This window comes from Pongo abelii, chromosome 11 (genome assembly GCF_028885655.2).
Source record: "Pongo abelii isolate AG06213 chromosome 11, NHGRI_mPonAbe1-v2.0_pri, whole genome shotgun sequence".
NCBI lineage: Eukaryota > Metazoa > Chordata > Mammalia > Primates > Hominidae > Pongo > Pongo abelii.
Window position 1 is genome coordinate 19,695,215 of NC_071996.2, and position 21,895 is coordinate 19,717,109.

Here is a 21,895-nt window from a genome sequence, read left to right on the forward strand (position 1 = left end):
TAGCAGAGTTTGGTTACTAGTGATCACCCTGATTCTGTGAAGCCTTCATTTTAGGCTTTATGAGGGTAGGTCTATCTTAGTTTTGCCCTCAGTCCTAGACCCTAGATTTGAGTTCTGTGATGTGGTCCTAATCCTAAGGCCTACACCCTGGGTTTTCAATGGAGAGTCTGAAATAGTTACCAAATCCCTCTAATTTGATGGAAAATGAATTCTAACCTTCTTCTCCCCAGCACATCTTCTGAAATCTCTGCTCAGCTTTTCCAGCCTTCCCAAGTGTTGCTTTCCATTTGGAATTCTGCCCTGCTTATGTATAATGCAGGAACCCGCCAAGAACTTGACGAGACTATACAAGGCAAAGTTGGGGGCTTCTGTGGTTTCCTCCTTTCTGGGATGTGCCCCCACACCAGCGTGCAGCTGCCAAGAACGTCCTGAAGTGACTTGGCTCCTGGGCCTAGTAAGACTGCCATCTTCTGTTTTATTCCCTGTGAGCCACATGAGGTTTCACTTCTGATGGTTGGTGCTCTCCCTCTCTTGCCGGTATCTCAGCAGGCTCTAGTGCTTTTCAAATAGTGTGTGTAATGATCAGGCGTAGGCTGGTCTGACACATGCTGCTCTGCCCTTCCTGGAAGCCAGACTGTAATCAGATGTTTAAGTGTTAAACTCCAACTTCCTTTTCTTTATCTGGATGATGGATATGCCAGTGCTTTCACTTTGTGAAAACCTATCAAGGTGAGTGTTTACGTACTTTTCAATATGTGCTACAGACCTCAACACAAAGTTTATTACAACAAAAAACCCATTTAGTGCCAGCACCCAGTTTAAACACCTGAGGGGCCTTCTTGTGCCCCCAGGATCAAACCCATTCCCCCTCTCCTGGCACGTGCAGGCTTCCATGCAGCTCCCTCAACGACACTAGCTCAAGCTCCTCCCCTCTGCCCACCCCTCGCCCCTACTTAGTCCTCAGGCTTCAACCTAAGCACCACCTCCTTGTAGCAGCTTAGTCCTGGTCCTGCACCTTAGGGCCCTCTCTTGTGCCTTCACAGGCACCAGGTGCCCCTCCCCGCCCTCCCCATCATCACACAGAGACTACATCCTCAATGCATATCCACCCCGGAGTAGGAGCTCAGAGAACTGGCAAAATGCAAAGTCCATGCCACCCTCCTAAGGAACTCTGCTGGCCCAGGGGTCTCATGACACCTTCTTGCCTTGAGGTTCCCCCTCCCACCCCACCTGTTATGCCTGCCTGCCGAGTTCTGCCTGGGGCAGCTCCCAGAGGTTGAGGACCTGGAGGAGACCTGGGTGCTATCCTCAGAATCCAAAGAACTGGATGCAACCGAAGCCAGCCCCAGCAGCAGACAAGACTCAGGTAAAGCCCTCATTCCTCTGTCTGGGTTTGCAGCTTCTGCTAGATGAAGGGGTTGGACTTTGCGCTCTATCAATCTGCCCTTCCTAAACACAAAAGCCAAATGACTGCGCAGTTTTAAAGAAGAGAGGACAAGTTTATTGTGTTGAGCAGACCTTATTTTCATTACAGTACCAGGAAGTTCATTCTCAATTCCCTTCGAATGCAGAGATTCTGCAGACATTTAAAAGCCCAATGCTGTTCCCAAGCAAGGGGCAGCACCTGACAACAATGCTGCATTTAATGGAGCAGGATTACAGTAACATTGGATATTCATAAAGAAGATTTTTAAAGTACACAGTTTCCTTAAAAATTATAACATTTTCCCACCTTTATTTTGTTATTACCACGAATAACTGGTTGGCTGGAAAACATGGTACTTGATAATCTTTTGTTGTCAATCTTAAGTTAATGTATTTTGCTTTCTGCTGTTGTTAAGAGACGTTATGCCCATTTCTCTGGAAATCTCAATGGTGACAAGTAAGGCAAGGCATATAGTACATTCCTGTCCCAGTGCAACCTTCCACAGCTAGCCTCTGCACTGCTGGGTATCTGGGAAAGACTCAGGAGAGGCTCTTTTGCTTGCAAATCCTCGAACTCCTGACCTCGGGTGATCTGCCCACCTTGGCCTCCCAAGGTGCTAGGATTACAGGCATGAGCCACCATGCCCGGCGCTTGCGAATACTGACCACAGAGTTTAACCTTCATGGACTCCTTCTAGGAAGCAGGCGGCCACTTGCCGCAGACTTTGCAGTTTCTGTTTATAAATTGTCACTGATCAATAATAGCCTGAGGGAATGGGACCCTCTACTCAATTCATTGACTTCCTGCTACTACTGCCTCCAAGAAGTGTCATTTCTGTATATACAGAAATGAAAGACCAAAGAACGAAATGAGAAATCTGTATCCTCTAGGCATTTCAGGTATATACCCTGAAATATCAATAACCACTGAAGTTCGTGATGTCTCATTTGCTTGAATTCAATCAGGTAATTACCAAAATCCTGATTAAGATCTTTCCCTTACTACCTCAAGGCAGAGAAAACATGAATTTAAAAAAGTTATCTTACCAAACTACACACATGACAAGCTATATTTGATTAACTCCAATCACCCCACAAAAATCAAGTACTTAAAAAACTAATTATTAAAATTACACAACAATGGGACAGGCGCAGTGGTTCGCGCCTATAATCCCAGCACTTTGGGAGGCCGATGCGGATGGATCACTTGAGGTCAGGAGTTCGAGACCACACTGGCCAACAAGGCAAAACCCCGTCTCTACTAAAAATACAAAAATTAGCTAGGCATAGTGGCAGGCACCTGTAATCCCAGCTACTCAGGAGGCTGAGTCAGGAGAATCTCTTGAACCCAGAAGGCAGAGGCTGCAGTGAGCTGAGATCGTGCCACTGCACTCCACTCCAGCCTGGGCAACAGAGCGAGATTCCGTTTCAAAAAAAAAAAAAAAAAAAAAAAGCAACAATTAGCCGGGTGTGGTGGCGCACACCTGTAATCCCAGCTACTCGGGAGGCTGAGGCAGGAGAATCACCTGAACCCAGGAGGCAGAGGTTGCAGTGAGCCAAGATCACACCATTGCACTCCAGCCTGGGCAACAAAAGCAAATCTCTGTCTTGGGGGGAAAAAAAAACACGCAACAATGGAATACATATATTTAAATAACTGCACATAATACACCCTCCATTTTTGTTACCAAGAGAAAGCTTCCATCAGGTAGCTTTACCAATACATTTCCATTCCCATGAAATGCAATACCACAGTACTAATATTCTATTCAGAAAAATAGACTACAATTCCCTTGTAACTCTTTTTCTTTTTCCTTTGTAACTCCTGAGTTATTTCTTTTAATCATTCAGGCCAAATTAGGTAAGGCAATTTTAGAAAAGGATTGCTTTCAAGTATCTAAATATACTTCCAGAGGGCGGGGGAGGAAGGGAGTCATTTTACACTTGTCACTCTCAGGGTGATGTCTGACTGTCCAAGTCACAGGGTCAGTAGAGTAGGTTTCCTGGCTAAAGGAAACTCTGGGAGTTCTTTCCTCCCTACCACCTGGGCCAGTCTCTTCCCCCTCCCTAGCTCTTGGCCCTCTACTCAGGGACTTGGTCCCCACAATCAGATGAAAACTCATTCAGGCAGAGCCTTGACAGGGTTCGGAACAAGAGGGCTTGACCGGACATAGTGGCTCACACCTGTAATCCCAGCAGTTTGGGAGGCCGAGGTGGGCAGATCACCTGAGGTCAGAGGTTTGAGATCAGCCTGGCCAACCAACATGGTAAAACCCCGTCTCTACAAAAAATACAAAAATTAACCAGGCATGGTGGCAGGCGCCTGTAATCCCAGCTACTCAGGAGGCTGAGGCAGGAGAATTGTTTGAACTTGGGAGGCAGAGGTTGCAGTGAGCCAAGATTGCACCACTGCACTCCAGCCTGGGTGACAGAATGAGACTCTCTTTAAAAAAAACAAAACAAAACAAAACAAAAAAAAAACCCATGAGGGCTTAAGGACAGCAGAGCAAATTAAGCTCCATTTATGGAAACTGTTTTAATTTTTTTTTTTTTTTTTTTTTGAGACGGAGTCTCGCTCTATTGCCAGGCTGGATTGCAGTAGCGCGATCTCGGCTCACTGCAACCTCCACCTCCCAGGTTCAAGTGATTCTCCTGCCTCAGCCTCCCGAGTAGCTAGGACTACAGGCGCATGCCACCATGCCCAGCTAATTTTTAGTAGAGACAGGGTTTCACCGTGTTGGCCAGGATGGTCTCTATCTCTTGACCTCGTAATCCGCCCACCTCGGCTTCCCAAAGTGCTGGGATTACAGGTGTGAGCCACTGTGCCTGGCCGGAAACTGTTTCTTAACATACATCATGCATGTAATCTTTGCTCTCTCAAGAGGCATTCACCCAAGTAGACAGGCAAGCATCTATGTGTTAAATTTGAAATGCAACAATGACAGATGTACAACTTTACCTATAGAAACTAACATGCCATCCATTATTCTTCATGTGGGAAACATTCAGTAAACTTCTAAAACCAAACACAGGACTCTGGCATATCCCCACACCCCCAGCAGCAGGCTGTGACAGGCTTTGATCTCAATCAAATGCCACTGTACACAGAACATAAAAACAGGCTCATGATGCTGCATGTCACTCTGACATATCACATTATTTCATATTACTCTGTCACTTATTCAGAAACAGAAGTCTCCACTATGGCATGACTGAGAGAGAAAATAATTCATTTTATATAAATAATAGCTAAGAACAACATACTGTGAACAGTTTCCAGAGTTTGAACATTCAGCACAATCAATTCTTACTTCTTGGGAAAAAAATATCTTACCTATCTTTTCCGTTACAGTATGCCTTCTTGGAGAAAATATTTTAGTGGTAACATCATTTTCTGGGGCATTTGGTTAATTTTGAAAGATGATTATGTCACATGAACCAAAAAAAAAAAAAAAAAACTGGCAGGAGGAGGAGGGTCCTAGGCCATTCTGGAAGCAAGCTGGGTCTTGCATTATTCAGAGTCAACTATTAAGCTGACTTATGTTAGAATGGTGACAGATAAGAGGCAATGAGTGACACCAGGACATGCACAGCACACAGAGAACATGGTCTACTCTTCGTCTTCCCTGCACAGAATAAACATAAGAGGCTTGGTAGAAAGACATGGGGAAAGGTGCTATGGGGGCCAGCATTTGGAAAGCATATATCCCAGTGACTTGAATATTTCCTGTTCAACCTCCTGGACGAGAAACTGGGAAAAGGCACACTTCCGCCCACAGTTGTGGACAGCAGCAGTCACCTGTCTGAATGCTTCATTCAATGTGAAGATGCAGCTTGAACAAACGATTTTTGTTTGTTTTCTGAGATGGAGTCTCGCTCTGTCACCCAGGCTGGAGTGCAGTGCCACGATCTCAGCTCACTGCAACCTCTGCCTCCTGGGTTCAGGCGATTCTCCTGTCTCTGCCTCCCGAGTAGCTGGGCATAGAGGCGTGAGCCACCACACCCGGCTAATTTTTGTATTTTTAGTAGAGACGGGTTTTCACCATATTGGCCAGGCTGTTCTTGAACTCCTGACCTCATGATCCGTCCGCCTCAGCCTCCCAAAGTGCTGGGATTACAGGTGTGAGCCACCGCGCCTGGCCGAACAAAAGTTTTTTAATCTTACTGATCCCATCTCTCCAGCTGCTCTGACCAGAGGGGCAGGGTGGGGAAAGTCATGCCACAGACTCTGCCCACAACAGCCATTCTGAGGTGCCTTTTCAGTCTCTTATCCTCTTTCGAGCTTTCCTCTCCTTAGTTTTTTGTTTTGTTTTGTTTTCATTGTACTCATTAATCCCCTCCTCAATTTTTAACAGAATTATATAAGCAAAGTCAAAAGGTCCTTCGGGATGACTGGGAGGCTTCCTAGGCTAACTTTTGCATTTGAAAATGGAAAAAATAAATTACTTGATATTTGTGATAAGACTAAGATTTCTTAAAAAGCCTGCACATCAATATATTACCTGGCTTAGGAGGCTGAGGGCACAGCTATCCATCTGCACCCTCTCCTCATATTTTTTAAAAATAGGCAAAATATGTAAGAAAAGGCTGGTGCACGTTGGAAGACAGAGCGTGCCTGTCTATGCCAGTGCTGCTGTGCCCTGCAGCCTGGCAGATGGAGTCGGATGCTGGGGCCTCATGCCCACTTAGGCCAATAACATACTCAAGGCTCTACAGCCCGTTCACCAGCAAAGTATGCCCTGAGGGGCAACACTGACTGTGGAAGTGAAGACACACAAAGCAGGGACTAAAGGCAAATGGGGCTTCACGATGCAGCGACATGAAGACAGAACTGGTGTGGGCACCGAAGGCAACCTGCAGGGCTCAGATAAAAGGAAAATAGGACAGAAAGCCACGAGTTCCACAAGCAGAATCATTTCTGATCTTAGATCTGAGGGCATTTGTAGAGAAAAGTCCAAGGCAATGTCCCCTGGGTCTGAGGGAAAAATCCTGCGCAAAAGAGAGCAGACAATGCGGTGCTCGTCTTGAGCGATCCTGACCCTGACCCTGACCCTGACGGGCTGGATGCGAGAGGGGCTGAGTATGGCTGTATCCAGTAAGGAAACTGGTAGCAGACTTTTCTAGAAGGTGGAAACAAAAAGCAAAGACTTTCACAGATACAAAAATTGTTTTCAAAACAACTACCTAGAAAGTTCACTGCGGTTGGGTGGGAGTAATATTCTCATTTCAAATGAGCCATGGTGCTACTAATGGATTATAAAAGAAGACGGCCAGTTCTGGTCTTCCTTCCCTTCCCATAGCCCCCGAACCTTCCTACTCCTGACATTTTCCCTACCCTCACTGCAAAACCCACCCCCATCCTGGCCCAAAATTAATTTGCCCAGCCACTGCACCGAACCAGCCTTGACACACAATTGTTGGTTGGATTTCAATTAAACAATGCACCTAATGCGTTGGAAGAGAAGGTGGGGAGGGCACAAGGATGTTGGCGTGAACCTGGAGATGTGTGGACCTTGGACAGAGCTTCTGCCGGCCAGACCCAGGGCAGGGTGGGCATCTGCAGTGCAGCGCAGGCTGCAGGTAAACTGAGGTAAGGAAGAACACGGTGGCTCTAGCTGGCCCTGCTTTCCGAGACAGTGCAGCATGTGTGTGCTCTTGGGTGTGGGCACCAAAAAACTAATTTTCTTCCAGTTACTGCTGCCATTCCACCCTCTGGCTAGAAGAATGCTCTTTACAGAGTCCAAAGGATCAGCCACTTGGTCTTCCTCTGAGGTACAAATCCAATAGAGCTTTAATCCCAAAGATCCAGCGGCCACCAGAGTGCAGAAGTCAGAATCAAATGCTCAGAATCAAAAGGTGTGGCACTCCTGCCCAGCCAGTTTATCAGCAGTTGTATAGACAGATCAGCAAAAAGTAGCATTTAGTATAAAAACTGTTTTACAAATGGGGTGATTTCCTGTCCTTCTCCAGAGATCATAATTCTTCACGTTTCTGAGGACCTAAGGAAAACGAGAACCACAGAAAAGAAAACAGATGATCTTCAAATTACAAACACCACCAAGTGGGCATTTTTCATCACTGGAACCTATTCTTTGTACCTCCACCTTCATCTTATCTCACTTACTAAATCTTTGGGATTTGTGTTTTTGTACTGTATTTTGAAAGCAAAAACTAAATTAAAGATTTTTAAAAGATGGAAACTATCTGTAAACCCCACTCCAACTGAATTGTTTTCACAAATACAATATTTACTTTCAGTAAATGTTGCATGCATTTTGTTAGTCGGGATTTTTCTTTTATCATTTAATAGCATCTAAACATTTTCTATGTATCAGTGTAGCTCATTCTTGGATGTTTAAACTGCTTTTAATGCTTTTGGCTTATAAGTAATAGTAAAATAAAATTTTTCATGTATACAACTTTGTTTTTTCTGTTGAATTATTTCTTTAAGATACATTCTCAAGAGAGTAATTATTGAGGGTATATAAACGCCTTAAAGGCTTCTAATGGCAGATGTACTGCTTTTTAACAAGGGCTATTCTAATACACAAAGCTTCATCAAGGTACATCCACAACAGCTGCGTCACTGTCTCCCAAACAAATGGCATTATCACTATGTCCGTTTTCTTCCATGTAGCAGATACTAGTGATAGACTGCTTTAATTTGATTACTGTTTCCTCAAATTAATTTATTATTTGTGTTTCCTCTTACTTGAACAGTGTGTCCACATTCTTTGCCTATTTATCTATGGAAATCCTCAGGGTTTTACTGATGAATCGGAATTAACTACTTTTATGGTTACATATATATAACCTTCCAGCTGTGATATTTAATATCATAGTACGGTCTGAGGGATGTATAGGCAAATCGCCCAAGATTCATGCTCTGGATTTTTTTATTTTGAGACAGGGTCTTGCTTGGTCACAGGTTCTCTCTCTGTTACCTAGGCTGGAGTGCAGTCGCGCACTGCAACCTTGACCTCCCAGGCTCAAGCAATCCTCCCACCTCAGCCTCCTGAGAGGCTAGGATTATAGGCATGAGCCATTGCGCCCAGCCACTTTTTTACAATTAGTCTAAAGCAGAATAAATCTTAAAAATCCAGAGCCCATGCACATACCAAAACATCATTATGGACTCCATTCATATGTACAATTATTACGTGACAATTTAAAAATAAATACATTTAAAATTTTTCTTAATCTAGAGCCCAACTTACTAATATTTTAAAAAGTCAATTTCGTATTCTAATGATTTTTTCAAGTAGCTATCATTCAAGACACACAGAACAGGGAAGACATTAAAGACTTAACACTAAATTAAATACAAGCATTCCATCTCCATCCCAACATGCTTGTTTTAAAGAATACTTTTTTCGGCCAGGCACAGTGGCTCACGTCTGTAATCCTAGCACTTTGGGAGGCTCAGGCGGGCGGATCACTTGGGTCAGGAGTTTGAGACCAGCCTGGGAAACACGGTGAAACCCTGTCTCTACTAAAAATACAAAAAATAAAAAATAAATAAAATAAAAAAATAGCTGGGTGTGGTGGTGCATGCCTATAATTCCAGCTACTTGGGAGGCTGAGGCATGAGAAACACATGAACCTGGGAGGTGGAGGCTGCAGTGAGCCAAGATTATGCCACTGCACTCCAGCCTGGGCAACAGAGTGAGACTCTGTCTCAAAAAAAAAAAAAAAAAAAAAAGTTTCTTCAACTACATATTTGTGTTGATCTAAATTTTTTCATTCACTAGTACACTGACAGATTTAATGAAAAAAAAAAAACAAGGAATCCGACAAGAACTCTGCAAACGGTTTGGCTTATGTATCACAAAACTCATGAACCTAAATAACTATAATCACAATTAAAATACCCTTTCTCCCCCTCACCAGGAAAAAAAAAAAGACAGCAGTTGCACTAATAAATACTGTTTAGAAGACCAACATAAGAGGAAAATGAAAAATATATACTGGTGGATGTTAGAATGGAAGGATTAATGGGAGATTTTTCTCTTCCTTTTATCCATTATTCTATTGTCTTTACAACAAGCAGAAATCAGAAATGGAAAGAAGTACTGTCCTAAAGCCAACGATTTGTGCTTACCTTCTCGGCTTGGTTCTTTTGTCTTCTCTTTGTACAGTGTTCCCGTTTCTTTCTCCTTCTGAAAGCGGATCTGTAGCTGTTTGATCTCTTGGTCGTAGTCCTGCCACTCCGGGACAATCCGCACAGCTGCTTCCAGTTTCGGCTCTTTGGTCATCGGATTATTACACTGTGAAAACCAAAAGAGCACACTTCAGCTGAGTTGAAGAAAGGCTACATAATAGAGAATTCAAAGGTTCTTGGGTTACAAGTCCTAACTGGACAAAAAAACAATAGTAAGGAACCAAATGATATACCACCAGAAGCAATATGGTAGTGGGCTATGTAAAGCTGTATTTACATCTACAAAGAATGTGTGAGTGGCTACTGGAAGGCAGGAAAAGTGAAAGTCCATTTGGAAAAATTACAAGGCACAGAGATAAACTGGATGCCAAGGAGTGACTCAGCAGATTGTAAGTTGTGAAAACAGTTCCATTAAGTGCTAAGGGATTTGGTTTCCTAATGTAAGCAGGGAAATAAAACCAGTGAAATATTCTATAAGATAAGAATATTTATAAGAATATTCTATAAGAATAGCCCCAACAAACTATATACTTATGCTTACTATACAACAAACTATACTTATTCTATAAGATAAAAATATTTATAAGAATATTCTGTAAGATAAGAATAGCCCCAACAAACTATACAATTACAGAGAAAGTCTAAATAAGAATCATTAATCATGATTCGCTCATACATCCACTGGATGAACATGCAGAAGCACACCACATACGGCTTACCAAATCAATGGTTTTTGCCCTTTTCTTAGAGGCGTCATCACACCACGTTTCACACCAAAGCCATTCTTGAGGGAGGGATTTAATTGGCACCTGATGAATCATGTTATTGGGCAGATCCTATTTGGTTAAAAAAAAATGAAAATAAAACACATGTATCTAAAGTTCTGGTGGTATTTATTTATTTATTTATTGAGAGATGGGGTCCCACTCTGTCACCCAGGTTGGAGTGCAGTAGTACGATCTCGGCTCACTGCAGCCTCCACCTCCCAGGTTCAAGAGATTCTCCTGCCTCAGCCTCTTGAGTAGCTGGGACTACAGGGGCCCGCCACCACGCCTGGCCAATTTTTGTATTTTTACTAGAGATGAGGTTTTGCCATGTTGCCCAGGTTTGTCTCAAACTGCTGAGCTCAGGCGATCCACCCACCTTAGCCTCACAAAGTGCTGAGATTATAGGCGTGAGCCACTGCACCCAGCCAGTTCGTGTGGCGACAAACGCATAGAACATCAGTGATGTACAGCTGCTCGTTACAGATCACATGCCAATCACAAATGTTTAAAATGGAAAAGGTCCTTACCAATGCCTTAGAGAAGTTATTCAAAACTACAAATTTTAGAGGATCCATTAAACATCTGTCCATAATAAGCAACTGAAAAGCTTTGGCTTAAAATTTACAAACAGCCTGCACCTAACCTTCCCTTCATTAGGGCAATCCTAAGAAAAATACTCCTACTGACTTCTGAAAGTCAACTAAATAGAGTGGTGGTTCGTAAATTTTGCAGGCTTCTGTCAAGGAAGTTCTGAATCTACCTTGTCTATTGAGACTTGCTCCCAAATAGATGACATTTTTTCTAGCCAATTCTACTCTATGCTTTAAACCTTTTTCCTGTGGAGTCCTTCTGACTTTGCCACAATAAAATGTTCCATTGTCCTAAGACTTACATGGAACAAGGAAATGTACAGAAATGATTGACTGTGATACTTGTAAAGAATGTTCCATGATGGTACAAAAATAAATAGATGATACTTCTCTACAAAACCCTGCCAACAAACTAAAATTTAAAAATAGCTGCTGAAGTGGGTAGATCGCTTGAGCCCGGGAGTTCCAAGACTGGCCAGGGCAACATGGCAAAACCCCATCTCTATAAAAAATACAAAAAATTAGCTGGGCCTGGTGGTGTGAGCCTGTCGTCCCAGCTACTCAGGAGGCTGAGGTGGGAGGATCGCCTGAGCCTGGGAGTTCAAGGCTGCAGTGAGCCATGATCGCATCACTGCACTCCAGCCTGGGTGACAGAGTGAGACCTTGTTTAAAAAAAAAAAAAAGGGTGGGCGCGGTGGCTCACACCTGTAATCCCAGCACTTTGGGAGGCCAAGGTGGGTGGATCGCCTGAGGTCAGGAGTTCAAGACCAGCCTGGCCAACATGGTGAAACCCTGTCTCAACTAAAAATACAAAAAAATTAGCTGGGTGTGGTGGCACGCGCCTGTAATCCCAGCTGCTCGGGAGGCTGAGGTTGCAGTGAGCTGAGATTATGCCACTGCACTCCAGCCTGGGCTGCAAGAACAAAGCTCCATCTCAAAAAAAAAAAAAAAAAGAGAGAGAAACAAATACTGTTGGGTGATACCATTTTTGAACTCAAATTATTCCCCAAAATAATTCTGCAAAAACAACGCCTGACACACTACAGAAGATAAACAAATATGTGATAGACAGTATGAACAAAAGAATAACAGAAATAATACAATAGAATCAGATCCATAGTAGCTCCATAAATTAGAAGATACCAGGTATCACACAAATTTTAAAGTAAGTAGAACTGGGCTCTGTGGCTCATGATTGTAATCCCGGCACTTTGGGAGGCCAAGGCGGGTGGATCATTTGAGGTCAGGAGTTCGAGACCAGCCTGGCCAACATGGTGAAACCCTGTCTCTACTAAAAATACAAAAATTAGCCAGGAGTGGTGGTGCATGCCTGTAATCCTAGTTACTCAGGAGGCTGAGGCAGGAGAATCACTTGAACCCAGGAGGTGGAGGTTGCAGTGAGTGCAACCCAGAGCATGCCACTGCACTCCAGCCTGGGAAACAGAGTGAGATTCTGTCTCAAAACAAACAAACAAACAAACAAAAAAGTTTATCTTTTATTATTCCATTGAGATAGAGAAGAAAATGAGCAAATTAAACTAGTGTTTACGGATACATGCTTAAACAGTAAATCTATAAAGAAAAGCAAATGATTACCATAAAAGTCGTGATGCTAGACACTTCTGTTAGGGAGGAAGGATGGCTTCTGGGATGCTGATAATGTTCTAGTTCTTGAACTAGGTTGTGGTATCTGGGTATTTGCTTCATAATAATTCCTGGATGTATGTGAATATGTATGTATTTTTTTTATACTTTTCTTTATGGATGCTACATATCACAATAAAGGTTTAAAAAAATTTAAGTAGACTTAAGCAAAACAAAATGCTTAAAATATGTGAAATACGTATCCAAAACCCTTAAACTACAATCTCACCTCTGAAAAATGCTTAACATTAACAAACAGTAATTTAGCTAGCCTTGAAACACATCATGGTTTCTGACATAGAAAAAGGGGAAGCTGTGATACTATACTGTGATTCTATACTATGAATCCTGAGCTATTTACTTCCTATAGCAGAAAAACAAACTGACCCTAGTAGGTAGAGAAACAAACCTATGAGATTAGTTTGAGTACAAAATACAAAGATATGCTAATGGTTCAGAGAGGCAGCATTCTCCTTCCATCTCTCTCCCCAGCCAGCATCAAATCTATGACATTTTTCATGCTGATATGTCTTGAGGGCAGATAAAAATCTCTCTCTCTCTCTCTCACACACACACACACACGCACACCATGAAACAAGACGCCGTCCTGTGAGGAGAGCATTGAAGACACAAGTAATACTTCATTTTCTGATGCAACACTGTATACCCGTCACTCACAGTTAACCATAAAAAATGGACACTTACTTGATCAAGATTTGAAAGGCTGTTAGGGTCCTGACTCAGACCTTGGTACTGTCCCCTGAGTCTGTCACCAGCAGCTATTTTCCTAAACTTCTTCAGATCCACAACATATAGTGCACTGAATAAAGAAGACCCGCTTGTTACAACCAACCACGGATTACGACAGGAAAACTAAACCCAATGAATAATGGAACAGGCCACTAGCCAAATATTCTGGCTTTTCTTTGAAAACGTATGCTGCAGCCCTGCAGTGGAGTTAAAGTGTGCTACTTTAAAGATCTCTAAGAAAGCCACTGCAAAATCTATACTGTGCTATGCTTTTGTTACTGTTCTGTATTTGCCATCCGAAAGAAATGATCTCAGACAAAAGATTTCTAGCATATGCGGCAGTAATAAAAGCCATAGTAACTGATAAACAACCATTATTCAATGATATCCTGATGATGTCTTCCATGTTACAGGGGGGGAAAAACCCCAGAGTGTTACAGTCCTTACAGTTCTTTTGGACCAGGAATGTAAAGAATGAAGCCAGCATCATTACACCCCAGCAGTGATCTCTGCATGTGCCGCTTCCTACACGGTCCTCTTCCCTGCACATCTTCAAATCACACTTCTTGCAGAGAAGAGAATGGAGTGCTCATTAGAAATGTAACAACGCACACACCGTTCGACCTAAAAGGTGTACTTCTAGGAATTTATCCCACAAATATATGAGATATGAAAAATTATTTAGTAGATTATTCGTTGCAACATTGTAGGTCACAGGAAAAACTATAAATAACACTCACACACTGAAATAATATGCAGCTATGAAAAGGAACCAGGTCTCTCTCTATTCATTGAGAAGATGTATATGACATTAAGTAAAAAAAAAAAAAAAAAAAAAAAAAGCCAAGTTACAAAATGTATAAATAGGTAGCATATTTTGTGTAAAAAAAAAAAAAAAATACACATTCACAAAGCTGTTTCTGTAAGAATTAAGAAAATCTGGAAGGGTAGACAGTCAATAAGTTGGGAGGTTATCTGTTGTGAGAACAGGAACTGAGTAGGAAAGAGAGAGACAGGATTAGGAAGTTTTTTTTACACTGTATTTTTTTTTTTTTTTTTTGTGAGATGGAATCTCACTCCGTCACCCAGGCTGGAGTGCAGTGGCGTGATCTCAGCTCACTGCAACCTCCACCTCCTGGGTTCAAACGATTCTCCTGCCTTAGCCTCCCAAGTAGCTGGGATTACAGGCACCCACTAACACGCCCAGCTAATTTTTGTATTTTTAGTAGAGAGGGGGTTTCGCCATGTTGGCCAGGCTGGTCTTGAACTCCTGACCTCAGGTGATCTGCCTGCCTTGGCATCCCAAAGTGGTGGGATTAAGGCGTGAGCCGCTGCACCCAGCCACTGTGTATTTTTTATCATTTTTATTTTTCAACCATACCAATGTATTACCTATTCACAATTTTAACTACACAAAATCAATTTTAAGGAAAACCCCATAACAGTGTTAGGAGTGCTTCTTTTCAGTACCTGATATGATACTTTCGCCCAGCTAAATGACTGGCCCAGTACCCTGACTTCCAGAACCTGTAGCCGTCCATTTCTCTTCGGCTGTCACAGAAAGGAGTGTAACCATAAGGAGCACCATCCAAATTGAAATCTCTTAACTCTTTCAGATCTGTTCGTACAATCTGGAGAATATCAAAAGTCGTTTGTTAAGCAACCATGCAGACAGCTCTAATGCGGTTTCCTTCAGATACAGAGTGGCTCGCTTAAGGCAGCAAGGAAGGCTGCTCCGTGGTTAGTGGCACAGGCACTAGCGGCAGATGCACTTTGATTCCTCCACTTATTACCTGGTTGACTCACTAACATGTAAGACACTTAGCAAGGCGTGTGGGAGTAGGAATAAAACAAATTTCAATTGCTTAGCCCTTCTGTGCCTCAGTGTCTTCATCTGTAAAATGGAGATAATGACAGTACCTATGCCACAGGGTTGTTGGGAGGATGATGTAAGTTAACACATGGATGGACAGGTGTAGAACAATGCCTTGCCCATCTTAAGTACTCAACAAGGATTAAATGTGGCTATGTTACAAACAGGAAGGCACACTTCAGGCTGGGCCAGTGGAAGAGAATTCCAAAGAGGTGAGTGAAGTCTCTGTCCCAGTGCCTTTCATACACATTACATCCTTCCACTCAGGTGGCTGACTTGGTTTTCCGCCCGCTCGGGCTGAAGTGGAAGGCTGTGGGCAGAAGTACATTTATGCTGTTTGAGTTTGTATGCTCTAAAATCACATGTTCCCTTTCATTAAGTCAAACCCTGACGGCCGGAAGAATATCCGGAGGTTCCCTACTGCCAAAGCCATGTATCCACTTAAGCTTCGTCTATTACCCATGACAATAACTCTTATCTTTTGGGCAGATAATTAGAGATGATGGCAAGCACTGCTAAATGTTAATTTTCTAATTTTTAGTTTTCATGTTAAATGAATTAAGTCAGATACAAAACTGCACATGTTATGTTATCACAATGATGTTAAAAAGACAGAGAAAAAGATGTAAAGGAGATAAGCTAAATGCAAATTTAAGAAGTGATCACAACTGTGTGATACATATTTTCATATTTTCTAAATGTAAAATAAGCATCTCCTTTTCCATAAGTGGAAAAAATAACATTTAAAAAGAAGCAATTTGTTGCTTTTAATACAAACTGTCAAAACTTGGCCTTTAAGGGCCTACCTGATCAGCGTCCACAAACAGGAACTTGTCAACAACTAGTGGGAAAAGTACATCCAGGAAGAGGATCTTGTAACCCCAGATGATACGCTGTTTTTCAGTCTGTTGATGAAGCCACCGGGGCCATTTGTACTGAACAAGCTCATACTGGAAATTGTATTCATTTGCCATGTAAGGTATAAACTCCTATTTTCAGACATGGGAACAACAAATAAGCATTTCTTCTGATTAAGAAAACTGCTTTCATAATGTAAGCCAACCACCATGATACGGGACAAATAAAACACATTTACCAAAACAGTGGTCTTACAAAGACTGGCCCTGACCCACTCATGACTACATAGAAGAATAGATATAAACCTCTGTCAAATCCCCATTTCTTTATGACTTCTGGTCACCACATGAAATGACAGAATGTTCAAGAGAAGGATTTTAGATGTATATCCCTGTGTGTGTGTTTTTACAGCACATGAACTTTAAGTCCATTTGTCTAAACTTGATTTCAGTAAGGCATTTACTGAGCTTGATGACAAGCCTTCCTCAAGGCCAGATCTAACCCAGGGAATAACACTGCAAAGCCAGAACTCTGGACAAATGTGTTGCCCTTTTTGAATAAGTCTTTCAGATTCTAAGTACAAGCACCTTTAGGGGCCAGCAGTAAAGTGCTTATCAAGGAGAATGGTTATTGAATATATTAAAAGTCACTTAGTAAATTCTACAAGAAAAAAAAAGGATGCAAATAAATCAACTTAGATGACAAATACTGACTGATATAAGTAATGCAGAAAACATTCCAAGTACGTGTTTTGTTTTGCACAGAGGAAGCATTACTTCCATACATCATCTAGGAGTGGTTCACGCTAACACCAATCATTCTCTTCAATGTAAACCATCGCTGTGCTTTCTAAATTAAAGCAAGCACGCAGGCTTCAGAGGAAGGAAATGTTATCTCAGTAAGACACTGCTCCTAATAACAACAACAAAAGACTCTCCTACTATATTATCCAAGTTTTTAAACACAATTTAACTGTTTCCCTCAAAAAGACCAATCTGGAAGAATAATCAAAATAAAAATATGCAACCAAATTAGGGTATCTTAGTAAATGGAAAATTTGCTAAAGTATACAGATAAAACAAAAGTCATGAAAAATATATTATACAGTAAATATCTCCTTAATAAGAATGTTTTCCTTTTCTCTGTGAAACAAACCTTAAATGTGGGGGACAAGTAATTCTTCAAGAACCAGAATTTCACAGGAGTCTTGGTATTCTTCAGCACGGATAGCATCATTATGCTGCCAAACAAAAGCAGGTAATTAATAATAGCTTTCCAATGTTATTTAACCTCAACATTACGTAGAGTCAAACACAAGACACCTAAATGCTCTTTATGGCAGAGCTAACTAATGGCTCAATTAGGCCGAGGGAGATGCTCAGTGATGGAAAATGAAAAATTGTACTTACTCCAGCTTATGAAGTTATCATTAAAGAGAAGGGGCATTCCTCACCTATAAAACTACACTTAACTGACAGAGGCAAATGTTTTAATTCTGTTACACCTCTAAATAAACTGCTTCATGAACTGATGTATTAGTTATGGTCCAGATGAACCCTGGAGATTGGGGTAACTGACATCACTCTCCAAAACCCGTCACGTGACATCAGCATCTGGTGCTAAGGCAAGAATGTGTAACCACAGCGCCTCCTGCAGCCTACACAGAGGCCCTGCTTCAGAGAGGAAGGCTACCAGCTCCGGCCTCCTTACTCAGAAAACAAAACCACATTTTTGAATGGAGGAATTTAACCAAATTCAGTTGTTATTATTATCACTATTTTAGGTAGGATATTATTTCTTGGAAATAAGAGGGCTAAAAATGAGACAAATGACATGTTGATTTTCTGTAGTGAAAAATTAAGAGTGAACAGAGCCCTGGCAATGAGAAAAGTGACTCTCAGGCCTTCCTGACAGTGCCTCTGGTGACCACTACATCAGGCAGCCCTAGCCCGTGGCCTCTTCTGGCTCTAGCTGTGTAACCTTAGACAAGTCCCTTCACACTCGGGGCCTCAGCCTGTTTATAAAATAGAAGTGTTCATATGTAAGAACTAAGGTCTCTCCTGGCTCTAAAATCCTGTGAATCTTTAGACGGCAGTGAAGTATTCCATGGTTCTGTCCTCATTCTATTCTCTATGTCAACCTCCTAATCTCTGGGTTAAGCAATGTTTGGCAGGCAGTAAACAGTACAGTCTATGAATGTGTACAGTGATGTTAAAGGGCTACAGCCTTGTAATATACAGAGGCACTCACTACATAGTTCAACTTCACAGAGATGGCGGGATCAAAACAAATCCAATGATAAATGGCAAGCCAGTCACAATGCTCAGAGTGCTTCAAAGACACAGGAGTATAATGAGCAGAATCTCACAAAACCTTTCCTCTTTAAATAAGAACACTGACCAATTCATTCATATATAATGAAATAATCAACAAGACTGACCGAAGAAATCTTTCGTAGAGATGACCAGATGCAACGGAGAAAATATTAATTATGTCATCTTTATCATGCTTCACTTCCTCAGTCTTCTGTCCTCCTGTAAAGCCCCTATAACAATAAGGGTAAAAAAAAGACCACTTGAAACACTGGTACAGACACACAGCCTTTGAAAGTAAGAGGAAAGAGACTGCGCTTCCCATCCTTCCCTAGCGGGTGAGCTGCAGCAGGAGTGGTTATGAAGCTTCCCTCACACCCTGGAGAGAGCACAAGACTGACAAAACCAACCTATGGGAAAACAAAAAGAATGTTCACTCTCCGACAGTGTTGTTTTAGGAAGAGACTGAACACAGGCTGCACCAGAATGCAACTTACACAACGGGAAGTAAACTGAGCAGGGAGCAGTGAAATTTCCAAAGAGTAGGTACAGGCAATGAGAGTCACAAAGTATGGAGCAGAAGTAACTTCCCCACTAGGAGACATGAAGCTCTTTTGGATTAATCGAGCGGAAAACACTCATCTATGCCAAATATAAGAGTGAGATGTAGCTGCACAAAGTAGAATGTGAAAGGCCCAGACAGAATCACAAAATGCAAAAAAGGAGGGATAGATGGTGCTTATATCTCAGTTTTTCCTTAAAAACATAACTCTTACAATGTCAACTTACCATTTGAAGGAATCCCAAAATCCAGATTCATTCTCACTCGTTCCATCACTCAGCAGGTCTTCGTTCACCATATCTGCCTTCTTCTGAACCTGCAATTGAATGTGATAACCCTTACTCCCAGTATGTCTCATAGGCATAAAACTGCCTCTCGCTGGATGTACACTGTGAGCCTTTCATCAATAGGGAATTATCAATCAATTCTCTCACAAACAGGCACAACCCCACCCGGAGTCTAGAAGGATTCAATAAAAGTATCTTCACCAGGACATTCACATCATAACCTTATGTGAGGAGACAGCAACCTCTTTTAATTAGATTAACCCCATTTTCAGCTTGCAACACAGGCAAAGAGCCGCAAACTCAACTGTGCAGTGAAACCAGAAGCACGATTCAATGAGTCAACAGCTAGTTCCAGGGAAGAGTGTGGCTGCTGGGGGCTCTAGCTGTTGGGAGGGAGGTATTTCATGTTATGGCCAGTTTTCAGGATTCACTAGCACAAACAGGGGTTGCTTCTTGGTAGCACAGTGACCATTTTTCTGCTCAACAATGGATGGCCTATTTTAGGTTTCACTGTGTAATGATTCTTTCTTCCAGAATATACTGTACTTGAATTTAAGGCACTAAGAGCTTCAACATTCAGAGAACGGAAAGTACAAGTCAAAAGAAATTAAACAGGACTATCATTTTATTATTGTTGAAAATTTTCATTGCCATTTCCCCCAATATTGAGAAGAGAATCATCAACAACACTATGAATTGTGGCTATATAAACAACATAGCATCTATAAGAATATTTTATATAAGATGAGACATGTTCTGCACACCGAGATTACCCAAAAGGTACAATCTTTCAGTTGAGGGAAGCCACAAACTCACAATTACAAAGACATTTTGCCTTAAAGCAGTATCCCTATAATTGCCATAGCAAATTCCAAAGAGACTCTTGGGCTGGTTCCAAGATACATATTTTTAAATGACAGCTGTCCAATAACAGAATGCCACTACTTTTACCAAACTCACCTTCACTTTAATAATTTTGCTTTTGAAGTTGTTGAGGACGATAACCACCTCATCAGCATCAGGGGGAGAATCGGTGCCATCGTGGCTTTGCGAGAAAAGAAAGATCAATATTACAAGGCACAATTCTCAAAAGGCAGCAAATGCTCTCAGAGCATCTGAGTCCATCATCCTTCTCATAAGGGAGTTTTCCAGATCCAGCTATCTTCTTGCTCCTTAAGCTCCTTCGAGCTGCACAGAAGCACATGTTGAAATCTCTCTTTATGTAAGGTGCGTGTCCAAACCTCCTTTGTGAGTCCTCTTGCAAATTACCCATCACGCAGTGAGAGGCACCCATGTGTGGTAACCACATGGTGAGTACTAAACAACCGCCTGTGTTCACAAGCTCTGAGCCAAGCACAGAGTCTTCGATAAAGGAGTACAGTGGGAACAGGCCCCCCGAACCATTACTGGAACCACACTGCCTCTGCTCTTTTTTTTTTTTTTTTTTTTTGAGACAGAGTTTTGCTCCGTTGCTCTGGAGTGCAGTGGAGCAATCTCAGCTCAATGCAACCTCCACCTCCCGGGTTCAAGAGATTCTCCTGCTTCAGCCTTCAGGTAGCTGAGTTTATAGGCACCCACCACCACGCCTGGCTAATTTTTGTATTTTAGTAGAGACGGGGTTTCACCATAGTGGCTAGGCTGGTCTCAAACTCCTGACCTTAAGTGATCCACCCTCCTCGGCCTCCCAAAGTGTTGGGATTACAGGCGTGAGCCATCACCCATCACTCCCGGCCACTACTCTTTAACTGGAATAGTGTTGTAAAGGAAATCTGCTCGCTCTTTCTGTCTGGAGGCAACAGTCAACAACAGGCCCTGTACTCAACCTGGTGTCTATACACTACCAGAAAAACTATAACAAACTCTATTTGCAGGCAGACAGGAGCAGAGGAAGAAAAATTAAATGTATGTTTCCCTACTAATCAACAGCAATGCCTAAAATTTCCAGTCACCAAATTTCAAGGTGCAGAAAGTCATAATTACAACATGAATTCACTGCATTTGCTGTCATCTAGCAGAGAGTAGGGTTCTCAGGCAAAGGAAGATCCTGCTTGGGGGGAGCCCTGAACAGCTAGGAAGAGAGGGCACCATGCTCTTGGGAAGGGGAGGGCTGGCAAGGGCCAGGGCATCCAAAAGGGAAGGAGTTCGGAAGTGCATCCAAAATTTTGTAAAACCTTATCTGAAGAAAATGTTATGTGGAAAAAAACCTTCTACTGTTTACAATGGTGTTATTATAATACAGAATTCTTCTATTTCCTGGGTAAGAACCAGACACTAATCCACTGTTTCATGTGTGTCACTATGGAGCTAATTAAGGCAACGACATACTACAGGGTGCTTCAAATGTGCCCTAAGGGAAATCATCCCCTACACAACCTGGTAGGAAGTCTCTTCACACAGTTTAAAACTAATTTAAATTGTGTTCAGCAGAATTTATATCAAACTTTTCTAAAGGCAACATAATTATTTTTAAACTAATAAATATGTGCAGTAAACCTTAAGGTAAAAGCTGGCTATAGAGGGAATGTTCTTACTATGCCACCACAGACCAAGGAATACCAGTACTAACAGCACAGCTTTAAGACCAAAGCTTCCATGTACTGCGCATTTGCAAATCACTCAGGGTCAACACATACACTCTCTGGGCAGAAAAGTGTGGCTGTTCGTTC

General features: G+C 42.1%; 1 protein-coding gene across 7 annotated transcripts in view; it reads right to left on the reverse strand.

The window, feature by feature from the left end:
• Nucleotides 1-1,478: 1,478 nt before the first annotated feature.
• The window catches only part of UGGT1 (UDP-glucose glycoprotein glucosyltransferase 1), a 107,083-nt gene continuing 86,666 nt past the window's right edge, over nucleotides 1,479-21,895 (reverse strand). For 6 of the 7 annotated variants that reach the window (XM_024243409.3, XM_024243408.3, XM_024243410.3 and 3 more), the window contains 10 exons: nucleotides 20,190-20,274; nucleotides 19,170-19,258; nucleotides 18,509-18,613; nucleotides 17,224-17,308; nucleotides 16,017-16,199; nucleotides 14,808-14,968; nucleotides 13,293-13,407; nucleotides 10,306-10,422; nucleotides 9,527-9,692; nucleotides 1,479-7,424 (listed from right to left, as the gene is read on the reverse strand). In XM_024243409.3, coding sequence (XP_024099177.3) covers nucleotides 7,399-7,424; nucleotides 9,527-9,692; nucleotides 10,306-10,422; nucleotides 13,293-13,407; nucleotides 14,808-14,968; nucleotides 16,017-16,199; nucleotides 17,224-17,308; nucleotides 18,509-18,613; nucleotides 19,170-19,258; nucleotides 20,190-20,274 — 1,132 coding nt within the window. In that variant the 3' untranslated portion in view covers nucleotides 1,479-7,398. Of the gene's footprint in view, nucleotides 7,425-9,526; nucleotides 9,693-10,305; nucleotides 10,423-13,292; nucleotides 13,408-14,807; nucleotides 14,969-16,016; nucleotides 16,200-17,223; nucleotides 17,309-18,508; nucleotides 18,614-19,169; nucleotides 19,259-20,189; nucleotides 20,275-21,895 lie in introns of those variants that run through there. The other variant, XR_008522705.2, reaches the window with a different exon arrangement.